This window comes from Thermobia domestica, chromosome 7, assembly GCF_964235325.1.
Source record: "Thermobia domestica chromosome 7, izTheDome1.hap1.1, whole genome shotgun sequence".
Taxonomy (NCBI): Eukaryota; Metazoa; Arthropoda; class Insecta; order Zygentoma; family Lepismatidae; genus Thermobia; species Thermobia domestica.
Genome location: NC_137460.1, coordinates 84159316 through 84187126, shown reverse-complemented (window position 1 = coordinate 84187126; position 27811 = coordinate 84159316). Strand labels below are relative to the sequence as shown.

The 27811-nt window shown below is 35.1% G+C and overlaps 1 protein-coding gene across 2 annotated transcripts in view; it reads right to left on the bottom strand.

Moving 5' to 3' along the window:
- Rop (Syntaxin-binding protein Rop) overlaps positions 1-27811 on the bottom strand; it is a gene marked incomplete in the record, with an annotated part of 132717 nt that overhangs the window by 33617 nt on the left and 71289 nt on the right. For both annotated transcript variants that reach the window (XM_081764978.1, XM_081764979.1), the window contains 3 exon segments: positions 15399-15500; positions 20147-20362; positions 25471-25619. In XM_081764978.1, the coding sequence (XP_081621104.1) occupies positions 15399-15500; positions 20147-20362; positions 25471-25619 (467 nt within the window).

Sequence of the window (27811 nt, the reverse complement as noted above, 5' to 3'; positions counted from 1 at the left end):
GATTTAGCTGGAATCAATGGCGCACGCAAGGAAGGTTCGAGGTTTAATTCCTCTTGAGTAAGATGTAATGCAGGAATTTACATTATTAGCGTTTAACGAAAAAAAAAAAAAAAAAAAAAAAAGTCGAAAGATGAGAAGTCTACTAATCGACAGATCTCATTAAACGGAACAAAATGATATGGGTGAGTGTAAATCCTCATGCGTAGTTTCCGATAAAGCCGAGAAAACTAATTTGTTTCTAAACCTACAAATGCATGTTGTATAGAAACAGTAATCTATTAAGAAGTTCAGCTCTAGGTTACGATGTATTTGAAAGCGTATGTGTGAAAATATTAACTGTACCTATATCAACGGCTCGGCTACCACTGAGAGATCTTACAGCAGAACAACACCACTCAGAAAACGACTTGGAGTCTCATCATCGGACTACAATGCATGAGGATTTGTGCTGAAGGAGAAAATGATTGTAGGTAAAGGATTTTTAATTGAGTTTCTTGAACAATATGCACCTAAAAGGTAGAGACGGATCAGTAAGGTTTAAATAAGGAGAGCCTTTGCTACAATTATTGCATAATTTTTTAATAAGCAAAACGGTGCTACATTTAATAATCTGGTACAGACGTAAATCGTCTGGTATTAAATCTAATATGATCAGACATTTGCAATAAAATGTAGATAATCATATAACTTCTAGATATAATAAGTTGTAAATAGTTTCATGACTCATTACTCTAATTCGAAAAAAATGAAACGAAATCTTTGAGTTTTACGTCCCGCAGTTATGCCGGTTAGGCACAAGGAGACGGTGATGATGAGTAATGAATGGAATGGTGGAATGAAGAAAGAGGGAGGAAACGGGAGGACCCCGAGAAAACCCACACACACGGTGTTTGTCCACCACGAAGTTCACTTGGCAGGGGCTGGGATCGAACCCGGGACCCCTAGCACCAGAGGTGAGATAAATGAACAAAAATCTCGCTTGACCTGAAAGGAAATGATCAAACCCTGAGAACGTGACTCACTGGAATCATTATACAGCACATACCATTCGTTCTCACTGAACTTTAGCTGTATGAGTAAACCGAGAACAAAAGTCTAGATGGATTCTGGTGTCTGTAGCTTTAGTTTCATACTAGCCTTTGGTTAGCTGGCGGCTCCGCCCCCAGAGCCCAGACTCCACGTTTGCTCGGCCTACGGCCTCGAATTTCTTGTGTATCAGCCTTTGCATCAAGAGTGAATTTCGTGTATTTGCTCTTTAATTACATTTCCTGAATTTGATCCACCTGAGGATTTCGCCCACTGACTCGGCCTACAGCCTCGCACCTGTTAAACCCACAATTCTATCAAATTCAAATTTCTTTTCATATTTTAACTATCTAAAAGATAAGATTTTGTATCCGAAGAAAAGTCCATTTCAATAATATGGGAATTTCTTCGCCCCTATTTAGACCCCTTAAAAACTAAAAATATTTAATTTTGGCATTTTCCTGTGGGTTAGTCTTGGAAGGCTACAATCATGCCAAATTTCATCATTGTAATCCTGCTGGAAGTGTCTAAATATTTTGGGGTGTAGAAGATGTCCCATAGAAATAACATTGAGAATATTTTTTAGTTCCCCATAAAACAACTCTACAGTTGGAAATTTGTATTTTTGACGCTTTACTTAGTTAACGCTAAGGAAAATGTACAAGCACATCGATTTTCAAGTATCTATTCCAAGTATCTAAAACATGAAATTATAGATCCCAAAAAGGGCTCATTTACATAACATGGGGGATTTCTTCATTCCCTTTTAGACCCCCTAAAATTTAAAAATATTCGTTTTTGGCAATTTTCCTGTGAGTTAGTCCCGAAAAGCTACAATCATGAAAAAAATTTCAACTTTCCACGTCAACTGGAAGTACCCCTCTATTTTATGTCAGTTCATGTAGTTTTGTTTATAGTTAGGATTTTTTGTTAAAGACGGATACAAAACTAAATAACTTTGTTCCGACTTTAATTAGGTCATTTCTACCTCAAGAAACTGAAATAAATCTTTTCAGTTTTACGTCCCATTCATATACCGTGTATAATATATATGATGATGATGAGAATGAATACAATGGTGGAATGAAGAAAGTGGGAGGGAACGGGACAACCCAGGGAACACTCAAGAACACGACCATAAAGCCTATTTGGCGCGAGATGGGATCAAACCAGAGTCCTCATGCACCAAAGATTTTATTTTATTCTATCTATACATATTTCTGGGCATTACTGGTATCTATGGCTATAAACCCGTAACATATTAGAGATCACATCTTTCGGCGAGCATAGTATGTATCAGGGAAAGGAGGGAAGCGACCTGGGACCTGTACGTTAGGTGTCATCCCGGCATTTGCCTGGTGTGAATGAGGAAAATCCCACTCAGGATGGCTGGCCGGGAAAAGTTGTTACGTCTTTTCGATCGAGTGTCCCCACTGGAATCGAACCTCGGACCACTGCACCAAAGATTAGGATTTTATCACTTTCTAAAAGTTAACTGATTAATCGAACATTCCTCAGTAACTTTATTTCTGTAATTACCTCTATTGTACCTAATTTCATGCGACAGGGACACGAATACACGAATGTCGAAGACAGTTAAAATTTTACATATGCTTTCCCATCTGGAATCGAACCCAAGACTATGTGAACCATCACGCAGTAGACTAGCAACTCGGGGTCCCATTTTCTCCACAAAAGTGTTCCATAGTCATAAATATGCTCACTTATGAAAAGAAAGTTTACGAACGAAAGGAATTTACTCCAGATAAAATCTACGACTTCCATCCAACTCTCAGATGACATCAAAGTGTCCCAATTCAATACAAAAGCTGTGAACTAAGCACCACCCATAACATTTCTTTCATTTGCGAAGATTTTGTTTGGCGATAAGATGACACAAATCCACCACCCGCTGGAATTACTCGCTCTCCCCTCGCTCTCGCTATAGTGGTTGAAGGGACCGGGCGGTATGATCAGTCACATAAACTCTTGTTCTGCATTTGTAGTTTTACAACCCCTCATAGAGCTGGAAATGATTCATAAGGTCAAACAGGTTTCAAATGTTTCTTCGGATGTAGCAACAGCGGATGTATGGAGAACGAACACGGTTCGTCGCAACAGAGCTCAGTTCAATTCCCGGTAGGGACTCATGTAATTCGGAATGCACGTAATAAACTAATATGATCTAATACTACTACTACTACTACTACTACTACTACTACTACTACTACTAGTACTACTACTACTACTACTAATAATAATAATAATAATAATAATAATTTGGTTTTACTATATACCTGTATTCCTAATTCTAATTTCCAATCTATCCAACACCTATTGGAGGCCGCGTTGGCTCAATGGTAGAGAGCTCACCTGTGTTGCGTGGGGTCTCTGACTCGATCCCAGATCTCATCAAGTGAGCTTTGTGTTCGACAGGCACTATGTGCGTGGACTGTCTATGAATTATGTTTGCTCCTACTTCCTGCATTCCAGTATTTCTTTTGTTATCATTCCCATCTGCCTTTTCTTTGCATAGGAGCATGAAGGTGGAACGTTAAACTCGAAGTGAATATTTGTACTTCACGTGTTTTTTTGCTTTTAGTTTTAGTTTTTAGATACGTGTGGGAAAAGAACTGACCACTATATCAACGCTCTGTGGCCCTTCCCTCTTTCCTAGTCGTTAGAAAGTGTGCCTCATATGAAGAATAAAACTTCCTGTGAAAAAATAACTGGAACGCAAATTACGGTGGTTCATATCGTATCTGAAATTTTAGGTCCAAATGTAATACTGTATAATCTCTGTACACGGTACTGAAAAGACACGCTAAAGTTCAACTAGCAACAATCTCTCATCTACGGTGATAGTGACTCCACCAAACGACTTTAAGAGAGCCCACCTCAGAGCAACTTAGAGGCGGATCTAAAAGGCAAAAACTGGGGAGGGGAGGCAGCGAGAACCCAGCTTATGACATGTATATCATGAGCTTATTATAAACTTTCAAAAATATATAAACAATAAACAATAGCTTGATAATTTTTGCTTGATTATTTTTTCAAAAACTGGGGATTGGCTCCCGGCCCCGGGATAGATCCGCCACTGGAGCAACATACTCAGACAGGAAATATCTATATTTACTTAAAAATGTGTTTAAAAATTTGCTCTGAATATCCAACCCAATAGGATAAAACACCCTCTATAGCCTAAATACAGACACATAAAAGTCAAACTCTACAGGCTGTTCTGTTCAGATGGATATTAAATATTTGCCATCACAGATGCCGCACCCCTAAAACGCACAACCACTAAACTGACATAGGAACAGCAAAAGAGGAGCGCGACAGTTGCGTCCTCTCTCACAACAAATACGCACGCAAAACAAACGACAGTCAACAACACAAATGGAAGGCAAGGGCCCAAGCCCGGTACTTAAATCAACCACAAAAACCGCCAAGAAATCTCTGCTCTGCTCTGCTCTCAATGCTAACATCACGCTCACAATTTACAACAAAGTGCGAGAAATGTTTTGTTTCGATTCTCGTCTCGAGAAGGTTAATACCTATTTTTTAAGTTCGAGACGAGATGAGAAACATAATTAATCTCGAGGGGAACTCGAATTAACCCACGTCCTACATCTCAAACACAACTTTATTGTTACATGATTCATAGCATAAAACTAAAAATTGGTAAAGTGATTGCACGAACACCATGAAGATCATTTATCAATGTTTAAATATGCACAAGTCTTATATAACTAACTAACTATAAGAAAAGGATAGTATTGAGATTATTTCAAGTTGGATTAAGTGGGACACATGTCTGCAATCAGGGACAGCGCTCCACTGTTTCTCTGGGTGGGCCAGATGTAGGCCATAGAACAGTAGTGATAACCTAGCTTGTTTCGACGATTAACTAACTAACTCTATGGCCTATGGAACCCGGAGGTTCAAAACCGCATTCACAAAAGCTCTCCACTGACTTTTATCCTTAGCCAATTGGATCCGATTTCTACTTTGTATTCCTGTCTCTGCGAAATCCATCTTAATATTGTCCTCCCATCTGCGCCTAGGTCTTCCTAATGGTCGTTTTCCGATTGGTCTTTGAGACAAGACTTTGAAAGCGTTTCTACTTTCTTCCATTCTAGCTACATAACCTGCCCACCTAAGCCTCCTAGACTTGATGACCCTAACAATGCTGGGTAAACCGTATAAATTATGTAGTTCCTCGTTATGAAGTTTTCGCCATTCCCCATTCCCGTTCCTCTTGGATCCGAATATTCGTCTCAGGATCTTGTTCTCAAATACTTTCAGTCTATGTTCTTCCCTCAGAGTAAGCGACCATGTTTCGCAACCATACAGAACAGCGGGCACGATTATCGTTTTATATATTTTAACCTTCAAATTCCTCGACAGAATTCGCGACAACAAGAGATTTTGAACTGAATAGTAACACGAAATCCCTGATGCTTTTAGTCGACATTTAATTTCTTCGTGAATATCATTTTTGTCTGTTAATATTGATCCTAGATATTTGAAAGTATCCACTTTAGCAAAAAGTATTATTTAATATTTTAACGTATTCATAATTTGCTGTACATAAACATTCATAAGTCTTATATAATATACTTTAATAATAAATATGGCTTAAATGTTGTTACGTACATACATGTACTCTTCCTGAACGTGAACCTCTCTAACAAGGAAAAATTCTGCTAACTTCTAGATGAAATTAAGAAACACAATCAGGCCATAAAATTTTGTTGAGTTTGAGTTTAACGTCGGTTTCACAGCGAGGGTATACGAGATGGAACCTACTTATTAACATGGAATCCGAACCACATGAACTCCCGCCGGGAATCTAACCCTGATTTCCCACGCGAAAGGTGCGTACGCTAACCGTTAGTCACGAATGAGCTTGATAAAGTTTATGTATAAGTTTACGAGAACGAGAAAAGTTTATCTAGCATCGAGACTAGATGAGAAAAAATGTTTGAGAGTCGAGACAATACGACACTTTCACCAGACAAGACGAGAAAATCGTGCCAATACTACTAATTTTATACTTACCTAATTAATCCGCCATTACACTTACTCGACCTCACACGCATTGTCATAATATCATTTCGACATTACGCTTACTTAGCGTCATGATTACAATATAACAAGAAAATCACACTCACAACACCCTTTCGAGCGACTTTACATTTACTCATCCTTACACTCACATCAATTCGACAATCGACATAACGCTTACAACATCTTTTCGACCACACGATCACTTAACTTCATACTCACAACATTAACATCTATCACATTCGACCTCACACTTAGAACATCCTTTCGACATTACTCACACGACTTTATACTTACATCATGATCTAGACATCACGCTCAATAAACTCACGATCAGTTCGTGAGGTTGAGGTCACGTCCGCTTGGTATCAACGCTATTTGTATTATTAGATGACATATTTACGAATAGACAATATGTTTGTTAATTGATGGTGCTCATAAATGAGACGAGACAGAAAATATTTTCTCGTCTCGAGACCCATTATAGAACTGTTGTCTAGTCTCGATTTTCGGATTTTTTTCTCGTCTGGTCTCGATTTTTCTTGTCTCGTTTTGTAATTTATGTAGAAAATGTATGCTTTGTTGGTTTCTTAATTTAATAAAGAATTGATCAATAGCCTTTCGCTGCGCAAGAACTCCTCAAGAGTAAAATGTAACAACATTTAAATATGTTTATTATTACAGTATATTGTATACTGACTTGCATATCTTCAAACATTTATTAATGCTCTTCATTTTGTTCGTATAATCACCTCATAAACTTATAGTTTCTATATTACGAATCATGTAACAATGAACATTGTTTGAGACCTAAAACTTGGACGAACTATTATAGCCCACGAAACTACAGAAAATTTACGACTCGTCTCAAATTTGAAAATCTATTCCACTAAGTCACTTCATAATCATTCACTTTCATTAATAATGTTTTACTGTACAGGCTACACGGCATAACAGTGAGTTGTAAACAGATATATTTCATTTTTCACTTACAATTGATTAAATACATGTTTTGTTTCCTTTTTTCCTACAACTTTTAAGCTAGGGATGGGCACGAGCGAGTTTTCTTTGAAACTCGACTCGACTCGAAACAGACATCTTTTACCTCGGCTCGAAAAATTTCCTTCAACTCGACTCGAATTTTGCTCGAGTTTCGAGTCGAGTCGAGCCAAATCCTGTATGTAGTTTCAAGTACTCTCTTGAATTATTCCATATAGACAATATAATTATTATCAATGTTACTACTTCTACTACAATTATTATTATTATTATTATTATTATTATTATTATTATTATTATTATTATTATTATTATTATTATTATTATTATTATTAGAACACCGTGTATAAACATGAAAGATAGGCAGTTTGTATCTGAATACGAAGAACTAGTTGACTGCAACTTAGGTAGTCGTGAAGTCTAGGAGGCAAGAACGTTGTTCATGAGGTTGGAATTTGAATCCCGGGGGAGCAAGTATTCGGGCTCGAGCCAAAATTTGTTAAAAGTTATAGGGCGCCGGCCAAACATGTTCAAAACTACTCGGCCCGGGTTTGTCAACGGCTCGAACGGCTAGGCTCATAGCTCATTCGCTATGGAGCCGAACCGAGAAGTAGGGATGCGCACGAGTCGAGACATGTCTCGAATTTCGACTCGAATTCGAGTCGAGACAAACTTCTTTCTCGACTCGAATTTCTCAGTCGAGACACGAGTCGAGTCGAGACTACTCGTAAAATTCTTGATTCGACTCGAATGTCTCGAAAATCTTTGCTTATTTTTAAAATTATTTCGAAGTAACTAATCACACAGAAACAGGTATTTTCCTTGAAACCAATACCATACCAGCATTTATTACTTCGAAAAGGTACAGGTATTTTTAAAGTTAATAGTTAACCTTTCGCCACCGGGCTTTAATTTTCTTCTCATTTCAGTTAATTAAAACTAATAATTATATGTCGTGATATCTGATAGACTTTAAATATGCTAACAACACTTAAGTAACTATCCAGATATCTAATGTGTATAAAAATGTTGCGCTGAAGTGAACTTCGTAAATTGTCTAAGTGAGCAATTGGCAGTCTATAATAATTTATTGGATTTAGTAAAAATTTAGTCAAATGCTATATCTGGAGCATTGGATTAATTCTGATAAATCATTATGATTTAAATCAAGATTTAAATCATTTGATTTTTTAAACAATCAAGTGATTATTAAAATCAATATTCCGAAATAAATTAATTTGAATTGAAAATAAGTAAAATCCCTTTTCTGTTCTGTTATTTCAATTATGGAGGATAATAATCATAATACGATGAGACTCAAATGTATGTACAACACAGTATGAAAATGAGTGTTATGCAGAGAATGAATAGGGAAAATCCCATTTTGAACGGGTAACAAGGCAATCCTGCTTTCTTCTCTTCGTAACACAGGGTTTGTAAATCATAAACTATTCCAACGAGGAAATCACCATTCGAATTTAAGAAGAAAATTCTTTTATGTGCATGTCTGTTTGTTCCCAGATTTTATTTTATTTTATTTATTTATTTATTTATTTATTTTAAGATTTTATAACTTTAGGCGAAATTTATAGATTTTATATGTATTTCGTGCCGCAAGCTAGTTCTGATTTTTTAAAATATGCCCTACCCAATATCAATAACGTTTGGGAAAAAATGCAATGTTGATAAACGTTGTTGTACTTTTTCCGTAATGCTTAAGAAACTTTGTTTGGGATTGAAATAGGTTAACGATTGGGGACTAATTGAAAATTCAACTCCGGTACTTTCACTTAAATTGTATAATTAATATTTAATACTAATTCCTAATGTTTTTTTCTTCAGTTCGCGATTTGTAGTATAAGAGGAGAAAGATTTGGTTTAAATAAAAAAAATTAACAAAATGATTTTTTCCACCCTGCATAATTTACACGCATTTAGCATCTAGCATCTTGATTCTCACTTCTGGAGAACAGAAAAAAAAATTAAATAGTTCAACGACCGTCGGGAATTATCCTTTTTAGTTGAATCGATAGTAGGAGTAATAAAACCAGTCAGTATTTACGCTGTTGTATTGTCGAATTCACAGAAATGTTCAAAAATAAGCAAAACGTGATTCTACAAAAGACTGTTTACTACCTACCCATAGTTTTATTACTGTCAACTGAAATCTGAGTATGTGGTTATCTGGAATGTTTCTGTCCCTTTTCAATTTACAACTTGAGAAGGTAGGGGGTATGAACGTCAGGGGACAGCCAGTTAAAGAAATGCTTCAGGGCTATGTCGGAAGCTCGGAAGCAGCATGTTTTGTATATACTTCTTAAAATGATATCCATTCATAAAATATAAATTCGCCCTTCCCTCTTTGCAATACAGAGAACCGACTCTTTTGCTGAAGAAAGATGTTCAGAGAAAAATGAAACAATCGTTTCAAGCACGAAGTTCTTTATCGTACACAATAAACGTAATTCTTTTAGTTTCTGAGTGTGTTTAGCTTACAGATTGTGACAAGTTTGAACCCTCCACGAAAATGCTAAAGCCAATGACAAGTGCAAATATATATGACAAATCTGTGGGTGAATCAAATAATGCAGACAAATGGGATGATGATTGAGCTCCTTCGTGGTTAAGCGGTTAGCGTACCCGCCTTTGGTGTAGGAGACCCGGATTCGATTCCCGGCGGGAGATCATATGGTTCGGATTTCAAGTTAATAAGTAGGTCCATGTCTCATATAATCTCGCTGCTGAACAGGATGTTAAACTCAAAATCAGCTCAGCTCAGCAAATGGGAAAATAAGTTGAGTTGATTTTGAGTTTAACGTCCCGTTCAGCAGCGAGACTATATGTGACGTTAATGGAAAAACGAAGAAGTTTTGTTTGAAGATAACACTGCTTGATGCAGCGCAGTCTACCACTTGTAAAATAGTCTTGAAGTGTTGATATTTGGTATGCGTGCGTGTGTGTGTATACACTTGTTTCTGAATATTTATATACATTCGTGTGTTATAATTGTTATAGTAATATTCACTGGATTAGGTGAAAATATAAAACGGATTTGATGGCAGTCAAATTCATGTCATCTTGGTAAGCCATTAAAAAAATAGTAATATTAAATTAGATTATATAGTTTAGTGTCCCTTTCAGGAGCAAAGTTGTATGAGACGTGAACCTACAGCTTAACGTGGAATTTGAACCATATGAGCCCCTACCGTGAATCAAACCGCGGGCTCCCACGCCGAAGAAGCGTACGCTAACCACATAGCCACGGGGAGGCTCAATATTTAGTAATATCTATTAAATTGTAAAATTGCATTTGCATAATTTTCTCTAATATAATCTTCACAATGTAAAGTCTCAGCTAGGCACATTATCTTGTTTAAAATCAGAAAGTCAATCTCTTGTGGTTCACTCTTGGGTTGGACTGTGGGATTATATAAATCCGAATTAGATGCTTTTATTCTATTTTGTACAGTACATCCGTTCCTTCATAATCTCCTAAGCAGGGGCGTAAATAAGGGCCCCGCAGACCCCACATTGCGGGGGGGCTCAAGCCATCAGGGACCCCAAATCATGAAGTGGGACGTAGAGAAGGGGCCCCACTCCACGCTGTTTACTGGGAGGCCCCCAAGCCTTTAGTTACGCCACTGTTAATAAGAATAGTTACGAATATAAATTTAAGTCACATTCAAATGTATCAAACTCTTCGATTAACCTGGGGATGGTTAAGAAATTAAGTGCGTCTGGAGGTAGACTATTTCGCAATTCAGTGGATATATTGTGAATGTATTAAAAGTCTACTGTTGCACCCATCAAATTTAAATTTTGAAAAAAATATTCTCTGTGAATACTAAACAGGATATTTTTTTTAAAAAAAATCAATTGTTAATTTAGGCTGCTAAGGCAGGTTTTGTGAGAAAGGAATTCTCCAGGGAATAATTCCTCAGTTCGTTATATATATATATATATATATATATATATATATATATATATATATATATAGTGCTATTTATTAATTTATTTTATTATCTTTGTGGCACAGCGTCATATTACCTTTGTACATGAATACTATACTTGCAAGATTTCTCCTTGCGAGACGCCACAAAGCTAACTGAAAAAACATCCTGACCAAATGGACTCTCTCTTTGTGTGTGTATGTTTGAAGAAAGAACAGTCTATGCGTTGTTTTTCTGACCCTAATTGTTCAATTTGTCTCTGTGGTAAAACTCTTATTTCGCTAAACTTGACCATTAATATAATAAAATATAAATATAATAAAAGCAGTAAATTCTAAAGTACCTTGTAGCATCTGCCCGAAATTAAATGCATAGATCTAGATTATTATTTCCAATTAGAAGTCATTTTCGCTTCTAGGTTACTAGTGACTGAATTATTCTTCTTTGTATCTTCGTAGTCGAGAAAATAATAATAATAATAATAATAATAATAATAATAATAATAAATTCATAGAAGAAATCCAATGAATACGAAAGTAATTCATAATTTCCTTCATAATGAATGCAATTGTCAAGTACTTTCGTATTTATTGGACTTCCTTTATGAATATATAATTATTCATTATAGTGCATAAAATGCCCTACAAAATTTACAAATTTGCGTAAAAATTGAAATTTGTATCACAATTTGCTACGTAATATGTAAATTCTTTAAAGAAACGCTTATATGTACGGCATGTAAATGTTATATATATATATATATATATATATATATAAAATATAAAACCTTGAACAGCGTTTTCTCGAGACGAGTCGAAACAGTTTTAAATCTCGACTCGTCTCGTGCGCATCCCTACCGACAACTGAGCCGAGACAACAGCTCATCCGAATTAAGCCGGCCGAGCCGATGGCTCCTCCCAATCGAGTCGGCTTGAGCCGGTGGCTCACCAGAGCGGAACCGAACCAAGTTGATGGCTTACCCTAACCGAGCCCACTGGAGCCATTAGCTTAGTTGAACTGAGTCGAGCTGAGCCGATGGACTCATTTCAACCGAGCCCAACGAACCGAAGGCTCACCTGAGCAGAGTCAAACAGAGTCAATGGCTCATCTCAACCGAGCCGGCTTCAGCTACCTGCTTACTTGAGTCAAGTCGATGGCTCATCGCAACGAACCAGCTCAAGCCGTCCGTTAAGTTGAGCCGAGCCGATGTCTTATCCCAACGAGCCGGCTCGAGCTGTTCACTCAGTTGAACCGAGTTGAGCCGGTTAACATCACTTCCCGGAGTGGGCTTCTGCTTGGTCTTAAAACTTAGACCGTGCAGGTCTGAGCCTTGATGGTGAGAAGTACAGTATATACTTATATTGATGCTTACCATATTTGAAGCTGTCTCGTTATAAATACCTATTGTCGTCTCGTTATCGAGACGATACGAGCAGTGTCCCATCTCGCGAGCAGCACTAAAAATATTCCACATTACTGCTTACAAATCTCATGGCTTTGCTTCCTAGTCTAATGAGGTAATGATTTCTAAACGAGCTAAAACGAGCTGAACCAGCGGGCCATTTATCAAACTCAACTCGACTCGAAACTCGATCTCAAAACAGCGACTCGGTTCGGAACTCGACTCGAGAAAATTACCTTTGGCTCGACTCGTGCCCATCTCTATTTTAAGCGTTTAAAATGCAAACACGCACAATATATATATAATATTCTGAAACTTATTATCCTATATTTTTTTGTAATAAACAAATTGTATTTAAAACCAATTGTAAAAACCCGAACAAGGCAATCTCACAATTATTTTATAGTCAGCAATAATTAATTTCCAGATACTCAATAATTGTTTTGATATTCTTCACGCAAATATTCTCCGTTATCCGTAAGTTAGATATAATTCATTATCGGGACATAATTCGTTATTTGACATCCGAATATTATCCGTTATCCGAATATTATATATCATCTGGACATTATCCTTTATCCGGATATTATTTTTTATCCATTATCCGAATATTATTTGTCATCCGAATATTATCCGTAATTCGGATATTATCCGTTATCCGGATATTATCCGTTATCCGAATATTATCCGTCATCCGGATATTATCCGTTATCCGTCATCCGGATATTATCGGTTATCCGTCATCCGGATATTATCCGTTATCCGGATATTATCCGTTATCCGTCATCCGGATATTATCCGTTATCCGGATATTATCCGTTATCCGGATATTATCCGTTATCCGTCATCCGGATATTATCCGTTATCCGTCATCCGGATATTATCCGATATCCGTCATCCGGATATTATCCGTTATCCGTCATCCGGATATTATCCGTCATCCGGATATTATCCGTTATCCAGATATTATCCGTTATCCGTCATCCGGATATTATCCGTTATCCGGATATTATCCGTTATCCGGATTATCCATTTCCTCAAAAACGGATACCGGATAAATTCTTATCCGGATATCCGTTATCCGGATATTTTGGCCATCCCTAGTCAGAAGGGAATCCTTGAAATCCCCGTCAATTCCCATACTGGGAAGAATAAACGTTTTAACCCATATTAGTGGAAAAATGTTGTTTATTCGTTCCCTCGGGAAATCGTCAGATACAAATGGTGATCAACTTTCGGCTTTCTAAACCGTGACTTCGGAAGATCGATAGAAGGAAATAAGAAAATCAGAAACTATAAAGCGAAAACACGGGAACGTTTAAAAAAAAATAATAAAAGCACCCAGTGAGATTTGAACCAGGTTCAAAAATTTTGAATATCAACACAAAGAAGGAATTTCACATGCACGGGTATCGAAACAACTATAAAATTATTTTCAGTTGTATTAACAGCGAAGGAACTCCTTATTAACCCTCCTCGTCTTTTACCTCTTTTTTGGGGTAGTGGTCGAAAAGTGTGTGTGTGTTTTCTTTAACTACAATAAAGTTTTCTGCATTTGCAAAGGTACTATTTTGTTCTGAAAGTAGCACTGCATTATGTAACAAAACAAGAACGATATTTCAAATAGCAAACAGCGCGGTATGTTGGGAATGCTTCACTACTCAGACGCTCCCTCCTTCGAATACCCTGTTGCCAAACTTTCTATTTTAAGGGACTTACAAAAAATTCAGGAGCGCAAATATATTTTAAAGAAGTGTACATTACTTACAATTTTGTACAAGAAACAAAATATTTAAAAAATAAATAAATAAAGTCAATTTTATTGCACGTTTTGTTGCAGTGAACTCTTCACGGCTAAACTTATTCTGATAAAGTGTTGTGAACAAATACGTAATTTCACTTTCTACCTAGCCCCCTTTCATCTTGTAGTCTTGAAATGTACAATACTATATCGATTGGAGGAGAGTAAGAACTTCCTGCATCAACATCAGTGAACCGACAGCTGGAATTCAGTTTCCAGTTATGAACATCAATAGACAGGTAAGCATCTACTGAATAAAACAAAATGAAACCTTAAAAAACACTCATCCCCGTGCTTTAAAAACTCACCGTTGATGGCATTTACTTGAAGATACAGTCACAGCCTGCTTTATAAAGTTCCCTTACACTAAAACTGACTTATCTGTGGAGCTTTACATTTCTTTCTTAGAATGTAAGCTCTAGTATTAGCACCAACTACCTGGTCACGGCATTTTTTTTCTTCTTCTTCTATGAAAGTCAACATTAGAAACTAATGCGTCTCAGCGCCAGCCTTCAAAGCTGTAGGTTTCAGAAATCTTACTATTAAATCTGGAGAAAGCAACAAATGTTATTATACAAGAAACACATTAGTGGAAGCTAAAAATGGACAAATATTGCTGAAGAACAAATATTAAAGTTTACATGAAGGAATTTCTGTCTGCAATTTAATGTTAAGAAACTGTCGATTGGAAAAAATCAGCATTTTCACCAGAAAAGAAATGCTCTAAAGCAATCATTTTCAAACGGCGTGCTCGACGGAAACACTGATGTGTAAGAAGACAGACAGGACAATAGAAAATGATACACGCTTTAAATAAAAGTTTAATATTTATCTTGTTCAAAAACGGTAACAAAAACTATTTTTCGTTATTTGTTACTCAGACACTAGTGTTCCGTATGTAACGTTTGTTTGTATGATAACAAAAATACAAAGCAACTTAGCATTAGCTAGTGGCTCTTTAAGTGTTCCGTAGGAATTTAAATTACACAATTATTGTAAAAAGATGTTCTAAAACTTCAAACTGTTCAATTATCTACTGATATTTTTCGTAGTAATTATTTGGCACAAACGAAATCCTGTAATAGATGGGAGACTAGTGGTACACCGCAGAAACAACCAAGGAATTGAGGAAAAGAGAAAGATAACTTACTGAGAAACAACAGCAATATGCTGATGACGCAGTTCTACCCACAAGTCATCATTTTCGTCCAACAATACTTCTTTCTCAGGTGCGCCTGTCGTTGCTTCATACCTACAATTGAAATAAAGGCATAAATAATTAAAAAAAAAAAATTACAACGTGAGTGAAATCAGTTTCCGCGATTTTTCAATTTCAAAACTTTACTACTTTTAAATACCTCTAGGTGCACTTAATTTTAATTTCTTAAGGATAACTAGAGAAAGAAACTGAATTAGTAATACACAATTCCGGTCTCAACGTATATTTTTAAATCGATTATTTTAATTATTAATTCCACCACTTCTGTAATCTGCCTTACTAGAAGGTAATATATACCTTGTTTTCCTCTATATTATCTACCACTACATATAATTGTAAAACAAACACACTACTTCCTAAAAATCATTGATTGCCGTTTATGTAATTTATCTTGAAAATTACATTATGAACGTCTAAAAATTATTAATGTAAATCTTCATATTGTTATGTTGCTATTTATAGTATATATATAACTGAAAGTGATTGTTTGTGAATTCGCACCATTTGAACCACCTGACCGATCTCGATCAAATTTTCAACATAGATGAGGTTCTGGTTCGGGATGGTTTTTCTCATTCCACTTTGACGGTACAACTTAGGGGAAAGGGGAGGGTGCGATATTTATAAATGATCGAAAATGACAGATATTAGTGTTGAATCCATAGTTTTCGGGGTCGCTGAAACGAACAGCGATACTTTCGATGGTTTAAATCCATATTTAACCGTTTATATCCAAAATAAAACTAGCTCCCCGTGCGAAGAACGGGTATGCTGCTAGTTATTACTATAGGCAATCTGAAAATATAAATAATCAGTTGCCCAAGAATATAGAGGATATTTTCTTCACCACCAATAGTAGTACCGTAAAAATGAACGATGAACATCGCTCAATAGCTGTAAACATATACGTAAGAATCTGAACAATGGATGTAATTCTTAGTTATTGATAAACTGATTAGCATGTAATGACCACAACGCAATTCTAACAGATAGTATAGCAGATTAAAGGAAAAGTAAATTATGATCTTTTAACTAATAAACGGTTTGACTGTAAAGTTTTCCTAATATGACAGTCTATAGCACAATATCTTGGTGTTAAGTTGAAGGTCCGTAAGTATCATAATCTAGCATGAAGTATCTCCTCTTGAATTCTCAGTTGTAGTTTCCTTTAGATCTCGGAGACGGTGGTTTTGTTCAGAGTGGGTTCAAACAATCCACCCACTCTGTACCTAGTTTCTATATTTGGTGAAGGACTGAGGTGTTCGGAAACACCCACAATCATGTTATCGTGACGTTAATCGAAAGTTCTAGAAAGCACATGTCATGTACCTCTAGGGATGTACACCTTAAAAAGGTTAACTAAAAGGACCTCAGTTGAGGTGGAATTGTACGACGTGGAATTTCCATTTCAGCAGAATCGAAGTATAAATTAAGATTCGGTGTGAGAAAATGTTTAGGTAGATGGCATCAGAACAAAACTTCTCGGTGGTGTCAATAATAAAATCCGGTAGTGTCTTCCTTCTCCTTCAACTTTATTGTATTCGTTGGTGTGATAAAAACAAATGCCTCTATGTGCTTAACTCCTTTCGATTATGCAGTATTTTGTACGATATTACATATCTAATAATTCCTTTAAGAACCTCCCAAGAAGGGCTGAATGAAATTTAAGTGAATGGTCTGGGTTTAACTAAATGTGTTAACTTCCTATTCATTTTACCATTACCCATTTACTATTGAACCCTTTCTTCCACTCCTAGTATCCACTAAATCTGAGTGCTCGCTCAAAAGGATGTGCTTTCACTGCTGATTACATCAGGGAGAATTTGAGAAAACTAACACCAAGTGCTTCGTTTAAATTGTTAATATGATTTCAAAAGTACCAAACTGGCAACTCTGAAGATTAGTTGTTCAATTTATCGTGATCTGTTTTGGTAGTCTGACTGAACACATTTGAACATAAAGACCTAATCGTAATGAACGTAAAGACTTAATATGCTTTAACACAATCTTAAGTTTTTTCTTTTTCACTTCTTCCAGGTTGGAAAAAACATCATGCTTTTTTTTAAGTCGTTTTTTTCTTATTTAAATCCGATTTTTTAATTTAAATCAGATCTTTCTTCTCGTATAATGCAAGTCACGAACTGAAGAAAAAACATTAGGAATTAGTATTAAATGTTAAAAGTGCTTTCAAAACTACAAACAAATTGACAGCTCAAAACCACGTGCAGTTTTGTTTTGAAGAAGGAAATCTACGTCACATAGTTTTTGCGGTCACTCAGCGAGGGTCCAATCATAAACATCATTTTAGCAACAGTGAGTGGAGGGTTTCCTTGGCAACAGACCTCAACATTCCAATGTTGCCGCTAGTAAACACGTGTTTTCAGAAGGAAAGAAGCTATTTTAGTCTTTCGTTTCTTTGTGCGTGGGATTAAAAACCAGCCCCCCTCCATCCCAACATGCACAAACTGGGGCGACAAATATATCCTTTCATCCATTCAAATAAACCAATATTTAGAGATTTTCCTTTTCGTCAAGACACACTGGACAGTTCCAGCTGATGACTTACCGGGATGTGCACGAAGTGGCAACAGCGTACCACGTGTGTCTCCAAACGTCAATTTGTTTCTAGTTTTTAAAACACTATAATTACGCCATTTAAGTGAAAGTATTGGGGTTGAATTTTGAATTAATCCCCAATCCTTAACCTATCTCAATCCCAAACAATGTTTCTTAAGCATTCAGGAAAAATTACAGCAACGTTTATCAATATATATCACATTTTTTCACAAAAGTTATTGATATTTGGCAGGGACACATTTTTTTTTAAAAAATTGGGCGGTCCAGAACTAGCTTGCGGTACAAAATACATATAAATTACGTAAATTTCGCCTAAACTGATGTAAAATGTACAAAATTTTTAAGTTTCGGAGAGGGGATCGGATCCCTCTAAATACGCCCCTATTATCTGGCAACAAACAAACAGACGCACACACAAAAGAATTTTCGTCTTAAATGTCGATGGCGATTTCCCCGGTGGAATAGTTAACAAATTACAAACCCTATATTACGAAGAGAAGAAAGCAGGAGTCCCCCATTACCAGTTCAATACGGGATTTTCCTAATCATCCTCTGCATGACACTCGTTTTCATACGTACTGTACATACATTTGAGCAGTGGCGGCGATTGGACGTTAAAAGTGGGGGGGGGGGAACAAGACATGATCTGAATATTTGTATATCAGTGTTGGTTTTCCTGGTTGATGCTAACACTTCGTTTGACGAAAGGTTGTATAACTAATAGGATACTATCTTCTTCAGTTAAAATACTGTATATCGTAATTCATATTTTATTAAGTAAATTCACAAGAGAAACGCAAGTAGGTACTAGCCCTTTGTACTCTTATACAACGAAGGTGTAAGAAGAAATTTGATTCATTGCTCATGAACATCTTAAAATTCTGTCTGGAAAATTGCATGATCTAATTATTTAATAACAAATTTGCAAAACAAGTAAATATAAAGGATAATATTAATCATAATAATGAATAATGAGCCTTGTTTTGCAAAAGTTATATTGAAACTGGGGATTAATGAACGTCTTATATTTTTAATTCTACACATGCTGTTAAATGTATGTTATTACTCTTAGAAAGACAGTAAATACTACAAGCATATGCTACGACATTTAAAGAAATACATTTGCACCTTCCCGAAACATGTTCATTGCCATTAGGTGCAGTTTTCACTTTCTTGGAATACATCAAAACTCAACAATCTTAGAATTACTCCACACTCCAATTATACAAAATAATCCTAGAATCTAGAATTCTGTTGAATTCACTAAATTTAGTTGTATATACACTCGTACACCCCTAAACACATCACTTCACTAGTGTATTACACTGCAAAACAATAAAAAAGATAGGAGTTGTTTCTTGTTATTCTCTTTTTAATCAAGATTCCTTACTATTAGAAAGAAGAAAAGATATTTCAGGAACTGTCCATTTTTGTGCAATTAAAGAATAACTTGTGAAAAACTTTTCCTTTTTTCTTTCTTTTTTCGAAATGTTATCTCAATTAGTTTCAAAGCGGCTGACTAACATATCGAGCCCTTGTAAGAAGAAATGAAAGTACGCTGGAATTGTGGAGCTAAAATAGGTTAATTTTGGGCAATTTTCCGTGGTAAATAAAACGTAATTTGTGCAGCTTTCATAACTCCACGGGAAGACAACCAATACGTACTCACGTAACGGCAAATATTATATGGCATCATTTTTTCTATGAACCAGTAATACATACAATAACTTTATATTTCCAAATGATATACATTAATGGGTCACTTCAGAAAAGTAAAGCGGCAACTGCCCCACTTTGCTTCCCCCCCTAATCGCCACCCATGAATTTGAGTCTCATTGTATTATGATAATTATCTTTCATAATCGAAATAACAACAGAAATGAGATTTTACGTATTTTCACTTTAAATTAATTTATTTCGGAATCTGATTTAAATTAACGATTTTTATTTAAAAAATCAAGTGATTTAAACCAGGCTGATTTAAATCAATCCACCCTGACTTCTTCTAAATTATTTGGTTAAGTGATCTATTTTACCAAAATTAGTTAACAGGTTTGATTATTACGCTATTTAAATATGAAAAATAACATCAAGATGCTTACTTGTACACATCATTTTCAATAGGCAACAGATCGTAGGCCATAGCCTGGAAAGTAAGTTCATGAAGAAGTGGAGAAACGCAATCAAAGCCTCGGTCCATGATAAGAAGCTGGGAACGAGCTTTCTCTGGTCCCTCGCCCATAGTGGGTTCATCAGCTTTGTACGCGTCTAATTTCTGCTGGACCATTTGTGCTAATTCAACATTTTTGTCAAAATCGCTGAAAGAAACAGACAACATTAAAATACTGGCAACACAGTTACAATGGTTTAACGATCTACAGCTGATATAAGTAAATATTAATCTTTAAAATCTATTGATGTTCCTTCTCTAGAAATTTACGTTTTTTAATTGAGTTTTCTTTTTTGTTTTAAAAGCATTCTAATTATCAAGAAAATAATAAAAACAGAAAAGTGTCAAAAGAGATTCAAGAATACAAGATGTTATTAACTTAATAATAAAACTAAATACATTATGCCTGTTTTATTTATTTCTGAGATACTGAAAATAAACTTATTATTGAGAAATAGCTTACAGCATTTAAAAGTACTCGTATTTTGTCAAGCACTCGGTTTATGAAGAACTGTATGAAGCTACTCGTCAATGTGATAAGTCATACATCGGTATGACCAGGAGAAACATTAATATTTAAAAAAAAAAAAAAAAAAAAAAAAAAAAAAAAAATGAAAGGATCAGAATTCTGCTGTTTCTTGCTTGTTACAACATTCAGGAATGTACAACTGTTGTGAAATTACATTTATTAATCTCAAAAAAAGAAAAAACAGTTTAATTTTTCAAACTGCCACCTCATGTTTACATATTAAGCTTGTAAATGTACTTTTATATTCAAGAAAAAGCATTTTCATTGTATAAACCTAAGGAAGAGGAACTTTTCTATTCTAAAAAGAAGCTAGCTAGCCAAAACTATAATAAATGTACATACGTGCAGTTTAAAGCACTATGTTTGATCTAATATTCAAGGTGTATATAAACGGTAGTTTTTTCTAACGGGACCATCTTACTCTTGGTCGGAAGATACTGTGTCGAAACTATAGACCTTATTCTTTGGTAGTTATGATGTTACGTCGAGATGATAAAATACACTCTTGGTCAGCTCATAGGCAAAGTTGTATCTTTGTACTGTAGATATTAGTTTTGTGGCCAACAGATACTGAAAGGCTTTCGAATGGATCCTTTACCGTATATGTAAGATTATTTGTTTTGCCTTTAAAGTTGACAATAACACATTTCTAAAGTCCCTTTAAAGAAATTTTAGGACTGTGATATTGACAACGCTAAATGGGATCACTCCCGCAGATAACAGTTTGCATATCAGTAACTATAAATGGATTAAAGATTTTGTTTTAATTTGACATTATGTCAATTATTCAATAAATATTTCGGTGTAGGAAGATCGATATATTTTATTAAACCACATCCATTCTTTAATAATAGTAACTACACTACCTGAAGTTATATAAGTGCTTTGTTTTAAGTGATATTTCAGGGTGTCTACTAAAATTCCAAAATGAAATTTCGTGACTTTTTCGTGACCTTTTCTTCACCAAATCATAAAATTTCCTAACATCTTCAAGAGCAAATTTGGGTGTGAATTAGGCCGAATTTTCATCCATGCGACAGAAACGTATTTTGCTTGCGATTTGGTAGCGTCTAAAGCCGACCATAGACATTTTTGGTGGTGAATTTTGACGTTTTATAGAACGCAAGTTTCCAATCTGTACTTACATTTGTACAGTTTAAAAAAATCGTGACCCAAAAGCTAAATTTCGTGACTTTTTCGTGACTTTCATGACCGTTTTCTGATTTCGTGACTTTTTCGTGACATTCGTAACTTTTGTGACCGATAGTCACCCTGTATTTAAATATATTTATATTTTTCTCTCATGACGTATTGGATTAGCGACATCTCTACTGTTTTGCATACTATCCATGTTTGCTCTACATTTTGTTCTTCACGACTTAAAGCACATTACTATGTCATTTAAAGTACATAACATAACCACAATATTAAGTGAAGATTATCAACAAAACATCTTCTCCAACAGCAAGAAATCTGTATGGATTTTGCTTTACTAGGACAAAGAAGCCTAAACTAAATTTGAACAAGGAAATCTGAATAAGAGTTTGGATGGTATAATCAACAGTTTAGTACATAACAGAGAATGCAAATGTTCTGAGGTAGGAGCTGGTCTTAGGAGCAACTAGTCTTAGGGGAATATGAAATACAATATTGACTCTGTATTCTTTTGAGTGCTTGCTGGACATTAAAAGTTCATCATTTTCTTAACTGTATCTCACCAAATCAGTTACGCAAGGATTTTCTTTAAAGTGATTACTTATTGTTTTCTTCGCGCACTTAATATTAACAAATAGATATGAGTTCTTAGTGGAAGTTTTTCAACGTATCGTAACCAATGAAAAGAGCAGAAGGCCTTCTTAAAATATATCACAAAGATAAACAAAAAAAGAATATAGTTAGTTTTACTATCAAGTTAATAATCTGCCAAACATTTTTATTACTGCATTTCTTGTTAAAACTCTATTTCCTCTTAAAGAAACAAAAGACAAAACTAGACTTATCTGCGTTACGAAGGCGCTCTTATTTGCCTCTATTCTACCATTGTATTATCTTTTAATCCCATATCTTTCTATCGTTTTGACTATGCTTTTGGTTAAATAAAACACGACGAGACAAACGTAAATTTTCATGAAACACCAACCAGTTTTCAAGATTAGTAACAATTATACCACTAATTGCAGAAGTTCAAAAGAGCAGCCTAATGACCTAATACAAATTCACAGTGATTTAGATGTATTGGTTTAATATACTCTCTAAAAAGGAACAAGTTTACATTTCAATTATTGAGTTGAGGAATAATTAATGAGCTTTATTTATTTATTTATTTGCTAGCTGAACCTGCGCTCTTTACACAGAGCATCATATCTCCTTGTCATTCCTCACATCATCCGTACACGTCCCTTTACAGACACAAGTCAAGGACGTCTTGATAAAAATCGGCAAGGGGTATTATGAAAGAGAGATTTTTTCCGATTATTTTTTTAATATTTCACACCGTTTGCAAGATTTGAGCTTACGGTTGAAGATCTAAATCATGTATGATCAGTGTTTTCTTTCTTCTTGCATGCAGTATGTAATAAGCAAACACATTGCACACACAATTATTGTCAGTGATATATGATGCTCACTGGGCAAAACACTCCAAACAATAAAGATTCATCTTAGACTCGTGAAATGGTTATCCTTAGTTTTTCATCTCATTTGTCCATGAAACAAACATCGGAGAGATATACTAATCCCGTATACAAATATGTGGTGTTGGAATGTATAACTCGTACGATATGATGCTTTTACTTTTTAAAATGTCAATACTTCCAATATACCCCTAAAAAATGTAATAAAGAAATAACGACTATTATTTTTAAATATTCAATCTACGTAAATTTTGCAATCGATCAGTGAAAAACGGCATCTTTCTAGAGGTGGTGGTTTCCGAGATATCACTGTCAAAAGAATTGGCCACAAATATATAAACGTTCATAAACATATAAACTTTTCTTGACCACAAACATATAAACATAACATTTTAATGTATACATTATTTTTAGATAGACTTCCTCCCATTGTTCAATAAGTTTTTCGATGCCTCGGCAATAGAAATCTCTCGGTCTTGACTCAAGAGAATACGTCCAATCAAGCCCTCAATTCCTTTCCAACTATGCCTTTCCAGCCCCATCATGGACACAACATGGTCTTTGGAGGATGAAGGTTCTGTCTCGCTCATGAAATCGCTTTCTGTCCTGGATGGACCATTCGTACCGCTGTTTCATACTGACATAAAGACACAATTCTCAATTGCTAGTGTCAATACGAAAAGTGTTTCTGACCATGTGTTCAGCAATGTTGAGGGAGCAAACCGGAGGCGACTGTGGAGCCCTGATTTGTGTTGTTTTAGCTCAAAATGTGTGACACTCAAGAGACGGATTTCAGAACCTTGCCCATTGAAAGGTGGTTGTTCACTATAGCTTTTGATTACAATCTCTTCTCCACCACTAGTCTGGTCGTTACCGTGAATTTTCGAGAAGAAAGTGATTCAGTCTCTCTCCATCAAACTCAACTGGTTGACACATTTATGATTTGTCCTTGAGGTCAAAAATTCTTATTTTTGGAACGCGAAAACCAACGGCGAACGGTACTTTCATGTACTGCTCCTTGTCCCATACACAATACAAATGTCACGAACAGCTTTGGCGGCCGTAACACCTTGATTAAATGCAAAAAGCGAATGGTATCGGTAATCCTGTTTTGTCAACTTAACATTCCATTTGAATGAACTGAAAAGACGCAAAAAAAAATAAAATAAAATAAAATAAAATAAAATAAAATAAAATAAAATAAAATTTTAAAAAATAGTGAAGTTATTTTTTTCTGCGTGCATTTTTAAAATTGAAAAAGAAACGGTCATAAATTATTCTTCACTAATTCTCAGTTTCTGCCTTTTGTTCTCGTAAATACTGGTCAATAATACACTGATGAAAATAAAAGCGAAGGTTCCAATGATGCTATAGTAATTACGTGCCAACTCTTTTTGTATTGCTCCAGCAAAAGATGCAACAAAGAACAATACCCTCGCGAATTTCGTTTCGTATTAACCTAAAAATTAAGCTAAAGTAAACTCCTAGCACAACAATCCCTTAGAGGCCAAGGCTTACCAGCCGGCCTGTGGCACTCATGTCTTTGGGGTGATGTGTGGTCAGTACATCGGCTTCCTTCTCTGTTATTACTGACTTCCTAGACCGAAATCGCTACTTCTCTCTTTCGAGCAGCTCTCCATTTGTCCTCAATACGCTGGGTAGACGTTGCAATGCCTACATCATCTGGTGAATACGAATGGTCACCCATCTTTTCTCTGATCAGACCCGGAACTACCTGACTTTGTTGATCTCACGAGAAACGGATTCCAGTGCAAACAGAGCATTGCACTTTGTATTAACCTAAATTTACAAAATACTCTAAGAATAAAAAATCTAACTAGTTAGTAATCAAGCAAATATGTTTTCTTATGTAGACACAGGTATTCCCCCCCCCCTCTCCCCGCTCATCTTCTTAGCAACAAAAAGCAACTTCAAACGTAATATTTACTACTTTATATCATTCTGTAGATACTACATTACTATAAAGAAGTATTTCTTCCCTTTAGCCGACTTTGTTACATTGCAATTTGCACGCTTTCTTCAAATGCCACAGTTAGTCTTTATGATATAGTAATGAATGTGTAAATCATTTACCTTCGATATCGCACAGAGGGATACTCGCCCAAAGTTGCACATAATGTAGCGATTTGTTCTGCTATCCTTTCCATGTTGGCACCTCTACTACTACTGAACGAAGGGTTGTAAAAACATTGGAATGTTTCTGGGTAATCAAGAGAAAACACCTGCAAAATCAAAACATGATTAACACAACTGTTAAACTGTATACCATATACATTCATGTTAGAAAATTTATCAAAATTACTATCTTCAATCAACATAAACGTGCTTACTTCAATTACTACATGATGACGATTACGTTAATTTTGTGGTAATGTAACAATATTTACATATTATGTACACATGCAAAATTTATTACACACAAAAAAACACAAATTTTACGTTTATTAATTTTACACTGTAAATATGACAAAAACTGGGCCTTTTCCAATTCTGCATATTTTAATTATTTTATGGGACAATTATAAAATGAAGTCGATTAACTAACAACATAGGTGCCATGCTTAGACAGGTAGTAAAATTCTTCAGTAGTTGTCTGATTAATTCAAAATCCCCCCCCCCCCAAATAAAAAAAAGAAAGGCAACAAAACATCGAGTAGTCTATTCTACAATATTTGTTCCAAAACAGAAGTAATAACCAATATTATTAAAACAGTATCAAACAAAGTAACATAGCTCCCCCCTTCCGGTTATTATGCTAGTGACCGAACGTTATACCTTGACAACCAGAAAGCCCATTCTTGAATGAGTAGAATAAGGTCTATGGAAAACATCTGAAAGATAAATACAAATTTCTCCGGGTCATTCCATATGAAATCACCAAATTTGAAACTAAAATGTGGCTCATGTTTTAAATTTTCTTCAAATTTTGTACATGTGTTGGGGTATCCTAACATAGCACAGCTGTCTTTTACAGCTCTACCTCAAAGGGGACTGCTGTAAGAGTCATTCGAAATTTGGGGGTTTTGTGCATAATAAACAAATGAATTTTGCCATCAAAGAGAAAAAAAGAAGAAAAATTAATGTCAAAATTTGGCAATTATTTCTGAAAAAGGCCCACCTAACATCAACCTCAAATCTTCAAAATAACTAGCACTCGTGTTCCTCTTTAACATGTACAAAAAATTAAGAGGGCGTTTTTTGGTATGTTCAAGAAAAACAAATTATGAGACAATGTAAGCTGAGGGTGGACTTAAGCACTTTTTGCACAAAGCCTCTAAATTTCCAATGACTGTTTCTAATTTTCCGTGTTGAAAATGTTTATAATTGTCAAGAGTGAGGTAACTGAATAAATGAATTGTGCCAGAAATCTGAAATTTCAAGTACCATTGCTGAAAGGACTCAGATTCTGTCATTAGTTCCAAAATCATGGACGACTATGAAAACCGTTGAAACATTTCGAACAGCCGAGTATCTTGTTCGTAAAGCTCAGATCAGTAAGGAGCATGGTATTTCAGCCAAACCTGGTTCTAAAAAAGGACATAATATTCCTGTAAACACCTTTAATTTAGTCACAGTGATAAAGTGCCCTGAAATACTGGATTCAGTATCAGTGTCAGTAAGTATATAAATTTCACCATCAAAGAGAAAACAGAAGAAAAAATAATGTTATTTTTTTTTAAATTATTTCTGAAGAAGGCCCACCTAACATCGACCTCAAATTTTCAAAATAAGTAGCTCTGGTATTCCTGTTTATCATATTAAAAAATTAGAAGTGTGTTTTTTGATATGTTGAAGAAAAATATTCAAATCTCATGTTATTTAATTTTCTAGCAATATGACTTGCATGGCTAAGTATGTTCCTTTACAATAGTTGATGGCTCTTATGAAAAAAAAAAAAATAATAATAATAATAATAATAATAATAATAATAATAATAATAATAATAATAATAATAATAATAATAATAATAATAATAATAATAATAATAAACAAGTAGAAACACTTCCTTAAATGTAATTTATACAGTTATTTTAAAACAATATGTGCCTATTATGCAGCCTATATAGTGCTGTTTGATTTAAAAAAAGAAATACTGAACAATAGTGAACTATCGTTATATAATACACAAATACAGTCGAAAATCCGAATTGGGCATTGGTAGTTCGGATTTTCAAATTGTTCGGATTTTCGAAAATGACCAGAAAAATGCCATTTAGGCTTAAATATACTGTACGGTATGTTCTTTTATCGATACAGTGGTTATACAGTACATATAGTAATTACAATACCGTACGTAAGACTATTTACATTTAATGTTTCTGAAGAACCTGCTCGTACACTAAATTACACTGTTCTTGTAACTCACACTTAAAACTTAACTTTTATAGGCCTAAGGGAAAATAAAAATATGTAT